Consider the following 14,536-nt stretch of genomic DNA (forward strand, 5'->3'; position numbering starts at 1 on the left):
CCGCAGAAGGAAAGAGGTGAAGGTGGTGGAGGGTTTATGGTGGTGGTTTATGGCCATGGTGCCATTTGGAATGGCAGTGATGCGATGTTTGCGGGAGCGAGTTGTGAAGGTAAAGATCGTGGCTGTTGGCATTGTTGTTGTTGTTGTTGTGTGATGGTTGGAGCGTAGTTGGTTCAAAATAAAGATAGAACAGAAAAACGGCTATCTCAAAGCGTCGCAGCCCGAATAAATCACATTTATTCCCTCTAAACAACGAGTTTGGGGCTAACTACACATGTACTTACAGAGATATCTCACCTACGCCACCTGAATGGTGGTTTGCGAATTTCCACAACCGTAACAATATGTATATAGATATATACACACATATATACAGGGTATCCCGAAAGTTACTTTGTAGATATAGATCGATATAGATATACAGTAGATATAGATATATAGATATAGATATATTGTTGCGGGCCAGGGGGGTCGGGTGAGAAGACCACGAGGGGGGGAAGCTATCTCGACTTCCACCAGACTCCCCGGAATTGTAGGCCATCGCACACAGATAATTCCATGATGCGGTGAGTCGCTTCACCGACCGTGCACGCCAATAACTCAACCGCGTGACCTAGGGCCTTCCCGTCTATAGGTTAATCGGGTTACCTAATTAATCATGTGATTTAATTCCCGGGGAACACGCCCTCGGTACGGCTTGTCCGAACCGGATCACTCTACCGGATCGGATGCAGCCGAGCAACACTGCCAAGGATGTACCGGCTAAAAGGAACAGATCGTTGGGAATAAAGTCCTGGCTAAGCTAGGATTCGGACCATGCTGGATCAATGAAAGAAACCACAAAACGAGGTGGGAATATTCCGAATAATGATTTATTTACGGGCAACCTACAAAAGGGGACACAGAGCAGACTTAACGCAAAAATGATAACAATAATAATGATAACAATAACGATCTTCTGCAGTCTTACTTAAGCAAACAGGTGCCAGGACACACACATAGACACAGAAAACCCGATGAAGAGAAAGTATTGAAACAATAAGGGATGGAGTTGAGGTGACGATCTCGGTACCTTTGTACTTGATTGCACGAACACGCCACCAATACATTTCGGGGGGGGGGGGGGGAGGGGGGTGCTCCATGGTGCGGTACCCGACAGGTGGCGCGTCGTCCCTGGCTTCAGCAGTGCATGTGGAGACCGTGTTCGTGAAGGAGGGGCTTGAGTGGAGAAGAGGCGGAGACCAAAGTGTGTGGATGGAGTGGTAGGTGGGACCAGGTAGGCGGGTGGGGTCAACATAGTGTGTGCGGAGACGAGGTGGCGGAGTCCAGGCAGAAGGAGGCACATCATGGCGATGTCGCGCAGAGAGACGAAGGCAAGTGAGAGAGCGAGAGAAAGGCGGAGGGACCGCTCCAACCTTTATAGGACTTGCAGCGCGGGGCGGGGGGCCACCCCGAAACAAAGCGTCATCACCTGAATTGGGCGCTCTGATTGGCCCCGACCCCTCACGCGGTCTGCTAACTTTGGCCGGAAACTGCAACACTCCGTATTCGGCAAGGTCATCTCAGACAGCGAAAATATTCCGCTCCGACCCTACGACATGAAACGAATCGCCCACACTCAACTTGGCGCGCGAATTGTCCTGCAAAATCCCCCAGGCTGTGCCCTGGGAACCGCCCAAGTGTCACGCCTGCCTGCTTGGGTATCTGACCAGTGCTGATCAATGTGCTTGCTCCGCGTGTGCCAACGTGACCCACACTGTACAACATTCCCCTGCTCGACGAGAAGACGTTCACCATCCGTGAGGAATCCGCTGCTGCCAGCGAGGGCCGAAGGTACGATGTTATGGCTAAATCCATGCACGTTTCGCGCAGTACGCGTGCATCTGCCATGACCCACGTGGTCACTGCTTGCGTTCGCCCGGTTCTGCGAGTGTGTGCGTGGGGCGAACACCGATATGTGTCAGATATTGAGGAAATACGATACAAATTCGCGAGTGGTGCATTCGTGCCCTGCTTGTACGATAACAAAGTAACGAGTTGCGTACGCGTCTGCCTTCGAACACATTCCTTACAGTGCACGTGGTTCCACCATTACGCACGTGGCCAGCGCTCACGTCCTCACGACTCTGCTAGCGTGTGCGCGGGGCGAACACCAATATGTATCAGATATTTGGTTGAAAATGAACGCGCCACTTTTACTTCGCACACTTGCATCTCACCCAACGTGGCGTGGAGTCGCCTTTATCGGCCTCCGTACGCATTTTGTTCAGTGTAGGCGTAGTGCTGGCTGTGTTTCCTGTGTTGTGAAAAACACCATTCGTGCAGCCTCTTATGACATATTCATTCATTTGCCTTTTTAATGCAACCGACAATCTTCCCCAGATCATCGGAAGCTCGAGTCGATAATCCCGAACTGCCAAGCGCACTGAATGACTCGCCGCACATGTTGGGTTGAGGGCTCACTTGGGAACGGAGCTCTGCACTGTTAATGCTCGCGCGTCATCGTTTCCCCGCAGTGGCGCCACACGCACTGGCCTCCACGAGGACCCATCTCACAGCGAAGGGTGCAGGTGGCTCAGATTTACCCAAGGAATAATCAGAAAAGAAGAAGAAATGATGTAAGCAAACGTAGCTAAGATCATCACAATGCACGCCCTGTTGCCTCGCGAGACAAAAGGGAAGGGACTATCTACACGTATAATAATGGAATAACTGTCTTGGGACCACTATCTGTTGGATGTATGTGGTTCCGAGAACCGCAACTATATATATATATATATATATATATATATATATATATATATATATATATATATATATATATATATATATATATATATATATATATATATATATATATATATATATATACACACATATACACACATACAGACATTCAGACATACACACATACAGACGGAGTGTGCTTACACATTGTTTAAGCATACGAACCGTGTTTTCCCCATTGCAAGCAGCTTTTCACACGAAGGCTCAAAACATGTCAGCCTTCCACTTCCCAAATGTGCCACCTGCCTCGTGCGGTCCTCACACCAACTTCATGTGTGTCCTCTGCTGAACTCCCATCCTATCCAGATGGAAGCCTTTCACAATCCACATGTGCAATGCACCAGCCTCCCCTCCATGCTCTCTCTCCCCTCTGCGCTCTATCTCCTCTACCTCCGGAGTGTGGCCTGCTCACCCCCAAACACAGGAATGTAGGGCTTCTCCTGTTTGTTGTCGTTTCAGGGATGCATTTCCCAGCTTTACTTCCTGGCTTGCAATATAAAAAACATAGGGAAAATCATAGAGGGCAATCACGTACTGGGGAACTTGTTCTCACTCCCGAAGCCAATTAACACAGCACCACCCCTCGTGTGGTAACACATAACACTTAAGCTCAGGTCAGGTCAGGAATGGGACCATGCACCAGAGCAGCGCATCGCTGCATCCACTTTCCGCCGGTACTCCAGGGGCCTCCGTCTGGCCATCCCCCAGGCAGATGCTTGGTCCATCCCCATCTCCTTGAGATGCTGATCAACCTGCTGCAACCATGAGGCACGTGGTTGGCCCATAGACTTCCTCCACTCACGATACTCCCTCACTGAGAGAATCTGGTGAGCAGGATCAGCGTCAATAAAACGAGCCACATGTCCATACAGCCGCAGCTGACGCTCACGGACTATGCAGGTAACAAATCTCATTTGAGTCTCTCTCAGCAACCGCTCGTTGGACACAAAGTCCGACCAGTGATAGCCAAGGATTCTCTGAAGAGACCTGGTACCAAAGGAATTAAGTCTCCATCTCAGATCCTTGGTCAGAGTCCAAGTCTCACATCCATTGAGCAAGACTGGAAGCACCAAAGATCTGAAGACTCGGACTTTCGTCCTCCTGCACAGGTCCCGCCAGCGCCACACCCCATTATGCAGTGAATCCATGCTCACTTAAGGTCACAGATTCCCTAACTTAGCTCCATCAAGATGCTTTCTACTCGACCATGGACCACACAACTCTACACAATGCTAAATTCCCTATAAGTCCTTCCATCTACCCTCACAACCACAACAATATATATATATATATATATATATATATATATATATATATATATATATATATATATATATATATATATATATATATATATATATATACACACACATATATATGGAGCCAGGCTGCACTGGCTGACATTTAATCACAGATATTTTCGTTTTTGGACATTTTCTGATTTTTGATATTGTTTTGTGATTATTCCTGGGACATTGGCTTCTGCTTGTATCAGTATCCAAAATTTCAGCTTTCTACCCCACCTCGAAGGTACTTCTGGTTCGGGGTTTGTCCACGTGTAGGTCAGTTCCATGGCTGCTCTTTTCACTTGAATCAAAGTTAAGTTTTCCGAACTGGATGCGTCGTGTTTTTGTGTTACATTTTCATCTCTGTGTGGTGTTTGTATTTTCATCGAAAATTTTCTGTGATAACTTGTCTATTTGTTGAACTAGTGCATGCCCGTAGGTGCAGCTTCATTCCTTCGCTCTCGTAAACAACGACTGGATTGGGGCATTGTTTCAATTATATCAGACCAACTGTATCATAAATGGCCATAACCTGGGAAACACTTGGGAAACAGCTGAAACGGATGAAGAACGATATCAAACCTTGAAAAGGCACATACTCAGGTCCCCAATGTCAATTGTGACGTCATATGAAACGAAGAACAAGAAGAATCGTGACGTCAATTGTGACGTCATATCAAACGAAGAATAAGAAGAATTGTGACGTCAATCGTGCAAAAAAAATTAAAAATAAATAAATAAAAGAAGAATAATTGTGACGTCATTCGTGACGTCAGAGCGCCGTGTCCTGTCATTGGTTGACAGATAAATGGCCGGAACTTGGGATCCGCTTGTCCGATTAATATCAAACCTTGAAAAGGCACATCATCAGGTCCCCGACGATATTCCTGGCAAGTTTCAATTTGATCGGACCAGTGGTTTTTGAGAAACGGTGGTCGCAAACACACACACATACAGACAGACACAGAGATTGCTGGAATTATAGATTGACTAGTGCATGCCCGTAGGTGCGTGGCCGTACATGCAAAAAATAATAATAATTAAAAAAAATAATAACTTTCAAACAGCGTGCCAGAAACAACAACCACACAGGCCATTCCTTCGCTCTCGCGGGCCCGTACGTGCGTGCCCGTATGTGTGAGCAGTCCAAGAATTATATCAAATCTTGAAAAGGCACATACTCAGGTCCCCAGTGTCAATTGTGACGTCATATCAAACGAAGTAGAAGAAGCATTGTGACGAAATCGTGCAAAAAAGAAGAAAAAAAAAAGAATTGTGACGTCATAGCACCGTGTCCTGTCATTGGTTGGCAAATGAATGGCCGTAATTTGGGAACCGCTTGTCCGATTAATATCAAACCTTGAAAAGGCACATATTCAGGTCCCCAGCAATATACCTGGCAAGTTTCAATTGGATTGGACTGGTGGTTGTCGAGAAACAGCGGTCGCAGGCACACATACAGACAGACACACACACACAGAGATTGCTGGAATTATAGATAGATTTTTTTTTCATATAGCCTTGGCCTTCTTGAATAGCCAGAGCTTAATCTTCTTGATTTTGAGGTTGTCCTGTCATCATGTTTCTCTCTTTTTTTCCCCAAAAATTGATCCTTTCTGTGTCTTTTCAACGCTATCCTATCCCCCCTCACTTCAAAAAAAATATTTAAAACCCCAAAATCTCTTTCAATGGGACATGATCTTATTCTGCCTTCCACCTGTACTTCCTGTACATATCCTTTTCCTCCTTTCATTTTCTCAATATCTTCATTGAAGAAAACACTTCTTCCTTTAAAAGCTTTTGAAAATGTATTAAAATGCTTCAATTCCATAAATTTTTGTGGCAACAGCACGTGGCAAATTCTTCTTCATCACAATAAGTTGTTCGTATTCTTCTTCTTCACAAGCAAATTTGCAAATTTGTTTCTCAACGAAAAGCCTGGTCTTTTGTAATCCATCCTCTGGTTCCTGCAGCCTGACCTTTCTTCGTGCCTTCAACAACAACACCTTCCATCCATCCCATGATATTTATCTCAGAAGGTTAAACATGTGTGCCTTCAGAAGTCCGGTTTGCAGAGGTTGTCTGCACACAACAATCAAATCTCCATGTTCTTTTACATTGTCAAATACCTCTGTGTCAGTTACCTCCTCCACATCTCCCACAAGCCCGTGTCCTTCCAACCACCCCACTCCTACATGTCCTCCTCTTCAGCGGAACACTCCACTTCATGCCAGTCCTTTCTGCATCCCCTCCCCTCACACCACCCTCTCCAAGCAATGTCTGTCAGCACATGAAATTTCAGCTTTCTACGTCGCCTGGAAGGTTGCAAACATTAATGTGAGTCAGTGAGTGGTTAAAATGAGCTTTATATATTAGATGAAGTAAATCAAGAATTGGTGAATCGAATGGGCTCTTCATTTATATGTTTTCAGCAATAGTAATTTATAATGGAAATTAGGCAAATATTATGAAATATGAGTGTGTTAACATTGCCTCGCAACCAGTTTGAGTGAAAGCTCCATTGTCTTGGGTCACGTGATGCACCATGTGGAGAGCTTGTCTGCACTGGCCGACGTATTCGTGGATACTTTAATTTACGGACATTTTCTGACGTTTTTGCGATATTTCCTGGGATAGTGGATTTGAGTTGCAGCATTGGCAACATTTTTGCTTTCTATCCCACCTAGAAAGTACTAAACATTTGTATGAGTAAGTCATTGAGTCAGTGGTTAAAATATATATATATATATATATATATATATATATATATATATATATATATATATATATATATATATATATATATATATGTAAGGGGGAGCATAGAGGGAAGCAGCATCATGTATGGAGTGGGTGGAGGTGGGATGAACAAAATTCCACCACACGGATGTGCCTAAACAATAGATGGCTCAAAATGATCACAGGGAAACAATTGATTAAAAAAAAAACAATATTAGCATTGCTGTAAAAATCATAATCACTATAGTATGTGTTGTAGTCTTTTTGATTGTAATCATACATTGCAATGAGGCTGATAAGGAAATACGGGGCTGAAACAGTGATCTGGAGGTAACGCCAGTCTCGAATGGCGTAAGCGATTCCAGCAAGAACTATCTGCCCCGTCGTATAGGTGAACCCTGAGGTCATGGAATATAGGACCCGGTTCTTCTTGCTCATCCATTCCAAACCTGAAATGAAATCGTTACTGTTATTCACAAACAGTGAGTTTGCCCACTGGTAATGAGTCGGGTTCCTGTTGGTACCAAAAGTGCCATCAGTAATGTTGCTTCATTAATCACGATGACATTTCTTTGGGATGTTAAGTCGGTTCCTCCTGTTTCGAGTCCAATACAAATGCCATAGTACCTTATTTTTTGAAAAAGTATGCCTTTAGGAGGCTATTTTATTTTACAGTCATCTTGTACATATTTTACATGCAGGACAGAGACATTATTCTTCAGATTCCATGTGGAAGGCAAGCATGCATGGGATTGGGGTTGACCATTTCATCTGATGGGGGGATTAAATAAAGATTAAACTGCAGATCTCTATGTGTTTTTGAGCCAATTTCTGACAGTCCCATAATCATACTGGTAACGTGGGAAAATTACAGGTTCCTGTCATGGTTTTGGACCTCTTTGACAGTGCCCTGTGAGGGGTGAAAATGTTGTGGGTTGTGGGCTGCTCTATTTCATACTGGCCGGTCGATGCTTACGACTATTCCACACAATAATTAAAATTTTATCGAACTACAAAGCAACAGACACGAGGAGAGAATTATTAGCCCCTCAAGTCTGTACCATATCCTCTCCTGCTATTAATGTAACTGGCAATGCAGCTATCATGAAGCAGTTTTGGCAAGCACACTCGTACCACAATGGCCTACTCTTTTTGAAAGCTGCGGTTGGATCCTTAATGTCCACCATCTACAGTGTCCTGCAAAAGTATTCACCACCTACCAATCATGCCACATTAAGATGAATTATGAATTATGGAGAAACAATTTTTCCAACTGAACTTTTTTATTTGTAAGTCATAACTGAAGAGATTAAAGGAAACACTGTTGTAGTTGAAGGAGGTTACATGTCAGGAATACCTGTAAAAAAAACATGTACAAATCAAAATTCACTGGTTGTTAAAGTATTCAGCCCCTTAGGTCAGTACTTGGTGGAATCACCTTTTGTAGCAATGACTGCGATGAGTTTTTTAGGGAAGGTCTGTACCAGCTTTGTACAGTGAGATGGTGAAATCTTCTCGTGAAAATTGCTCTAGTTCTGCCAAGTTTGATGGGGATCGTCGATGGACTTCAATCTTCAAGTCTTGACATAAATGTTAAATTGGGTTCAAGTCAGGACTTTGACTGGGCCACTCAAGAACATTTATTTTATTATTATTCAGCCACTCCATTGTAGCTTTAGCTTTGTGCTTCGGATCATTGTCTTGATGAAATGTGAATTTCGTACCTAGTTTCAGATTCATGGCTGATTCAAGCAGGTTTTCATCAAGCATTCTCCTGTACTTTACACCATCCATTGTCCCTTCTATCCTGACAAGCTTGCCAGTCCCTGCTGATGAAAAGCAGCTCCATAACATGATGCTGCCACCACCATGCTTGACTGCATGGGATGGTGTTGACTGCATGATGTGCAGTGTTAGGCTTGGACAAGGTGTAATGCAGTGAATTCAGACCAAAAAGTTGAATCTTTGTCTCATTTGAGAAAAATTAACGTTTCTCCACATGCCTGCAGTATCATTAATATGCTTTTTCACAAACTCCATACGAGCTTTAAGATGTGTCTTTTTGAGGAATGGCTTCTTTCTTGCCACCTTTCCAGAGGACAGCATTGTGAAGGAAATGGGTGATTGTTGATTGATGAACACTGACCCCCATCTTGGACATAGAGCCTTGCAGATCTTTCAACGGCAATGTTAGAATCACAGTGATATCACAAACCAGTTTCCTGCTTGTCTGGTTGCCGAGTTCAGATGAGCGATCTGATTTGGGTACAGTCTGGGTGGTATGATACATCTTCCACTTCTTAATGATGGATTTCACCGTACTCAAAGGGATAATAAGTGACTTTGAAATCTTCCTATAACCCTCTCCTGAACGGTGCTTCTCCACCACTTTGTCTCACTTCGTTGGAAAGCTCCTTGGTCTTCATGTTTGCCTTGTTGGTTGACCAAGTGAGTTGCACCTTACAACTCTTTGGATAATCAGGCAAGCTTAATTTTAAAATTAATCCACAGATTAAATGCAGGTGAAATATATTACACTTATTACATAATGTTTCAAACAAATAATTTGAAATTTGCTCCTAAAGTGATGTCGGGTTCATTCGGCAAAGGGTTCGAATATTTATGCACCTGAGAATCATCTGATTTTCTGTTAATCTCACTTATTCACATTTTATCTGAATTTTTTTAACTTCATCACTTTGGAGTCGTTTGTGAAGACTATATATTAAGTTTGATTTGAAACAATCATGAAATAAGCTCAGGTGGCATCAAAATGTGAAAACTTTGGAGGGGAGGGGGGATTAATACTTGTACAGGGAACTGTAAATGCAGTCATGGCAAACGGCTCTGTTCACATTGGAATGACGATGTGCTCTCAGATGCAGTACACCCTGCTGGCGGACTGCGAGCATGCTACCAACTGAATCATCCTGCCACTCCCAATTTTTCCCATTTGATTTTATATTGTCTGGAGATTCTGTTCGACTTCTTAGTAATGGCATGCAGTAGCTTGGTGGAAAGCCTTTTGTTCCAAAACAAATTATCTTTTTATTCTGAAAGGATAATTCAATCAACAATTTGTTGTTCTTTCTTCAAAAGGATTGAAACTGGTGTCTATGATAAGATGTCAGAGATAAATTCTCAGCTATCTTGGAAATGTAAACTGTCCGACATCAGACTGGATTGATTAATCATACAAAAGAACCCTTTCATGATTGGTCTTATTCAATTTCTTCAAAGTTGGAAAAGTATATTGAACATACCAAGGAGATAATACAGGGTTGGGTTGGGGGGGGGCATGGGGAGGGGTGGGAGTGGATCTTGTCCCACTTTTCCCAACAGGCTCAGCTTTTCTCACTTCACTCTAGTTCTTTTTTCTTGTAAGAGTATTAAATCCGAAGCAAATACCAAGGCTGGTGTTGATATTTACTTGCATAGTGCCACTTTTGAGAAATGGTGATGTTCTCTGAAGATTCTTCAAGTCTGATGGCATAGAATGAAGTCAGGAGATGGATTGTTCTCTTCTATCCCTTCCAGAGTAATACAAGGGATGTCAAAATGAGGGAAAATTAAACTTGCTACAGCGCTGAATGTTTCATCAGTGTATTTGTATGACTAATCTTGGGACCAAATATATTGTAAAATGTCCTCTCCAGCACGTGGGATTTCTTCCTGGAATTAAGGTCCCAAGCGTGTCTCTAGTCAATTATCCATGGGCATATCATTTTAAAGTATTTCTTGAGGACAATCATGTTTACGATTAATTATCATGATACACGTCGTAACAAAAGTATTATGAAACGCTCAACATCAGATGCACTCATATTTTCTGAAGTGTTGCTTTTGAAACAGTAATTGGTCATTTATGTTCATTTCTCTTAGGGCCCTGTCACACCTTGACGTTTTAGGCAGCAATGGCAACGTATAAAAATGTATGTAAAACGTTGGCGTACGCTGAAATTTTGATGTTTTTTTTTTTAAGTTTTTGGCATATTCATAACGTGTTGGTTATTTGCATAACATATTAGTAACGGGCACAGAACGTTTCATTGTGTTATACATAACTTTTACCAACGAATGCTTACCTTGTGGTCGGCGTTCAAAACCTATGACAAACGAGAGTTTAACTTACCCTTTGCGCACTATACGTATCGCCGGCGAACTCGTGGCGTAGCCAGTTAAGAACTTGCCGGACGCCGATTGAAATCAAAACTGCCTGAGAATTTGAAGTGTCAACATCGCAGTCACACCTTGACGATTTTGCCAGCATATGCCATTCTATGAAAAATATGTTTACAACGCTAGGCACACGTCAAATACGCTACAGGTAAGTTGTGTATACGTTTAGAGTATGCTAGAAATCATTGAAGTATGCTGGCATATTACCTAGTCCGTTTGATACGTCGTGAAATTTCAAGCATGCTGAAAATTTTAAGACGTACTCGACGTAAGGCTCACACGTTTCGCATGCGTTGGCATCTGTTCCGAGCACGTTCCGCGATCGTTTAAACACGGCGAACACACGTTACTTGTAGGTTACTCATAAGTAGAAGCATGTCAAGGTAATGGCCAACATACTTGAAACCAAATTTCTATCCGATGAGTAACGTGCTTTGAACAAATGAGTAGCATCAGCTTAGCCTATGTTTAACGTGCTTGGAAACTATGAGTAACGTGCATTGAAACTATGTATAACTGTCCTTGAACCAATGACTGGCGTGCTATGAACGTAAGAGTAACGTGCGTTTAACCTATGAGTAGCATGTTTTAAACCTAAGTGAAACGTGCTTCTAACCTTTGAGTAACATAGGAGAATTGATATGTACAAATGGGCTTCACAATAAAAACCCATCATTGTTCCAGACTCCATGGTGAGTGGATGTGAACGCCGGTAGTATCAATAGTAGCAGTACTATTACTAGGAGTAGGTGTGCGTGACAGTAATAATAGTAGTAGTAGTAGTAGTTGTAGTGGTGTTAGTAGCATTGGTAGTAGCTGTATGTCTGTCAGTAGTAGTATGTGAGCGTGATGTGGAGGCTGTGGGGGATGATGGATCCTCATTGCGTCAAAGAATAGGAGAATACTTTGCACCATTGTTCGATGTTCTGAAAGGGCTAATTTTTTTTCCCCATTCCGAAGATGAAATATTTCTTTGTTTTACGATTGAAATTATTAAAAACAACTTTGACAAATGCTTAATGTACTAGTAATGAACACAGAACGCTTCGATAACTTATAGAATAGTTATACCAACGATTGCTTATCGTGTTTTAGGCGTCCACAGCCTATGCCCAACGATAGTCTAGCGCATGCATAACGTGGGAGCGCATCGTTTACGATTACGTGACGTTTGTTATCCATTGACTGCTACTAAACTATTTTAATAAACGGCTGTCACTCGCCTATTGTTTTTTCACGCTGGTGCTCGGCAATTCAAATCGTTTCCATTGAACGAGTTAAATCGCTTCCACTGGACTATTGAAATGATTTCATAATAATGCTTGGTTATCCTTGGACCCACTCTGGCGAGCAGATCGTCGAATATCGCTGGGGGCATTCGCAGGAAGTTGGTGAAGGATGCTTGGTCCTCGTTCCGAGTTCCACCATGAGCTGGCCATATATGCCGTCATGGCGTCGCCTCCCGATCCATGGTCTGACCCAGTTCCTTCTCCTCCGTTCACGTCTTCTTCTCCCGGCTCTATTGGCATGCAACTGGTGCAGTGTCAACTCGATGAGGTCATGTTGATGTTCGAGGACAGGTTGGTATTGTCGTCTCAGCCTTGCCGTATCCTCCATCTCTCGGAATGACATGGACATGTACTCACCACGAAGTCTAAAAAAAAGACGGGTTCCTCCTGCGAAGGCCCTTTTTATATACCAATTCCCCTAATCGCTGCGAATGAATACATCATTCTACATCAGCTGTTTGTTAGAAACGCGTTCAGTAAGTTCTGTGGTCGTCCTGAAGAGGTCAAATACGTCTGCATACGTATTTGTTCGTAGGACATGCTCGACAACTAATTCCCAAGCACATTACTCATATATTATAAATAAGTCACGGGTTCCCTAAACATTACTTTGACGTGTTTTGATGTGTGAGAAACTTTCTAGTAGCGTGTTGCGAGCTGTGAACAACGTTCGTGTAGCGTGCTTATAAAACATTACCTAGAGTTTATGAATAAGTTTCGGGTATGCAAATGTTACCTCAACGTGTTTCCACATATGAGTAACATATAAATAACGTGTCAACGATCGCATAACGTGCCTAAACCTTATGGCCAGCGTAGCGGAACGTGTGAGCCAAACGCCGAGTACGTCGTAAAATTTTAAGCAGACGAAAATTTGAGAAAAACCACAAAGTTCAATGATTAAAGCCAGCGTACAACGACTTATGGCAGTGTTTTTCAGCGTGCTCTTAACGTATACAAAACCTACCCATAACATATTAGACGTGTGCCAGCGTATTAGGCAAATTTTTCATAAATCGTCATAGGTTGGGTAAATCGTCAAGGTGTGACAGCCCCTTTACAAAGGTGTCACACGCAGTGCCAAGAATAGTTCAGAAACGATTTTACCATGGTAAATTTGATTGCGACATGCATGGAACATTTTATTTCTTTTAAAAGGGCTGCAAAGTTAGAAAAGTTACTTTCAGATATTATCTGCTGTGTGAATCGACCTGTCCATTGTAATGGCCTCAAGGAAGGAAGACAACGTCGTGCTGCTTCACAAAAAGGCAATGCACTGACACACATGCAATGAGAACGGCACTCGGTGCAGTGCTTACCTCTGCCGGGATGAAGAGTTTATGCTTTCTGTCCCACTGATACGAGGCTGGATCTGCATCCCGACCATAGCCAACATCCTGACCATAGCCAACATCCCGACCATAGCCAACATCCCGACCATAGCCAACATCCTGACCATAGCTTGTTCCTGTCACTTACCCAACTCATTCACTAAGTTTTGTCATAATCCGTGGACAACTTTTTGAAATATCCTGCTAGACATGCTCACAGACAGATATCCTGCTCACAGATAGAAATTACAGACCAATCAGCCTTCTCCCTATCATCAGCAAGGTTATGGAATCCATCATCGCTTCAGACATTAAATCCTTCCTCTTCTCCAATGACCTGATTTCCGATCATCAATTTGGATTCAGACCAGGTCACTCTACCCTGGATTTGATGCTTCTGCTCTCCCAACAATGGATGGAGGTACTCAATGCCAGACATGAAATCAGAACCATATCCCGAGACATATCACGTGCTTTTTGACTCAGTCTGGCACCCTGCCCTGCTGACCAAACTCTCTTCCTATGGTATCAAAGGCCATCTCCACTCATGGCTCGCAGACTTCCTCTCCTGTCGCCGCCAACGTGTGGCCCTAAATGGAGTTCTTCCATCCCCTCTTCCTGTCCAGGCTGGAGTTCCTCAAGGTAGCATTCTGGGCCCTGTTCTTTTTCTGGTTTTCATCAATGATCTCTCCGAGTCTTTGGAAAATCCTCTTTATCTCTTTGCTGATGACTCCACCCTCTGTCGTACCATCTATCATCCCTCAGACCGGTAAGCCACAGCTTCTTCGCTCTCTGCAGATCTGGATAAAATTACAAACTTGTCCAACACGTGGAACACGTCTTTCAATCCTGACAAATCTCACACTCTCACTCTGTCTCTCTGAAAGGACCATTTAGAAAACACCCCCATCTACTTCCTCAACAA

General features: G+C 43.2%; 1 protein-coding gene across 1 annotated transcript in view; it reads right to left on the reverse strand.

Moving 5' to 3' along the window:
• The window catches only part of LOC147012194 (solute carrier family 22 member 6-like), a 91,709-nt gene that overhangs the window by 53,559 nt on the left and 23,614 nt on the right, over positions 1 to 14,536 (reverse strand). Inside the window, exon 4 of the mRNA XM_085856021.1 lies at positions 7,093 to 7,261. Within this exon, the coding sequence (XP_085712147.1) occupies positions 7,093 to 7,261 (169 nt within the window). The remainder of the gene's footprint in view (positions 1 to 7,092; positions 7,262 to 14,536) is intronic.

Source organism: Eptatretus burgeri, chromosome 15, assembly GCF_056783735.1.
Source record: "Eptatretus burgeri isolate ZD-2024b chromosome 15, Ebu_testis_v1, whole genome shotgun sequence".
Taxonomy (NCBI): domain Eukaryota; kingdom Metazoa; phylum Chordata; class Myxini; order Myxiniformes; family Myxinidae; genus Eptatretus; species Eptatretus burgeri.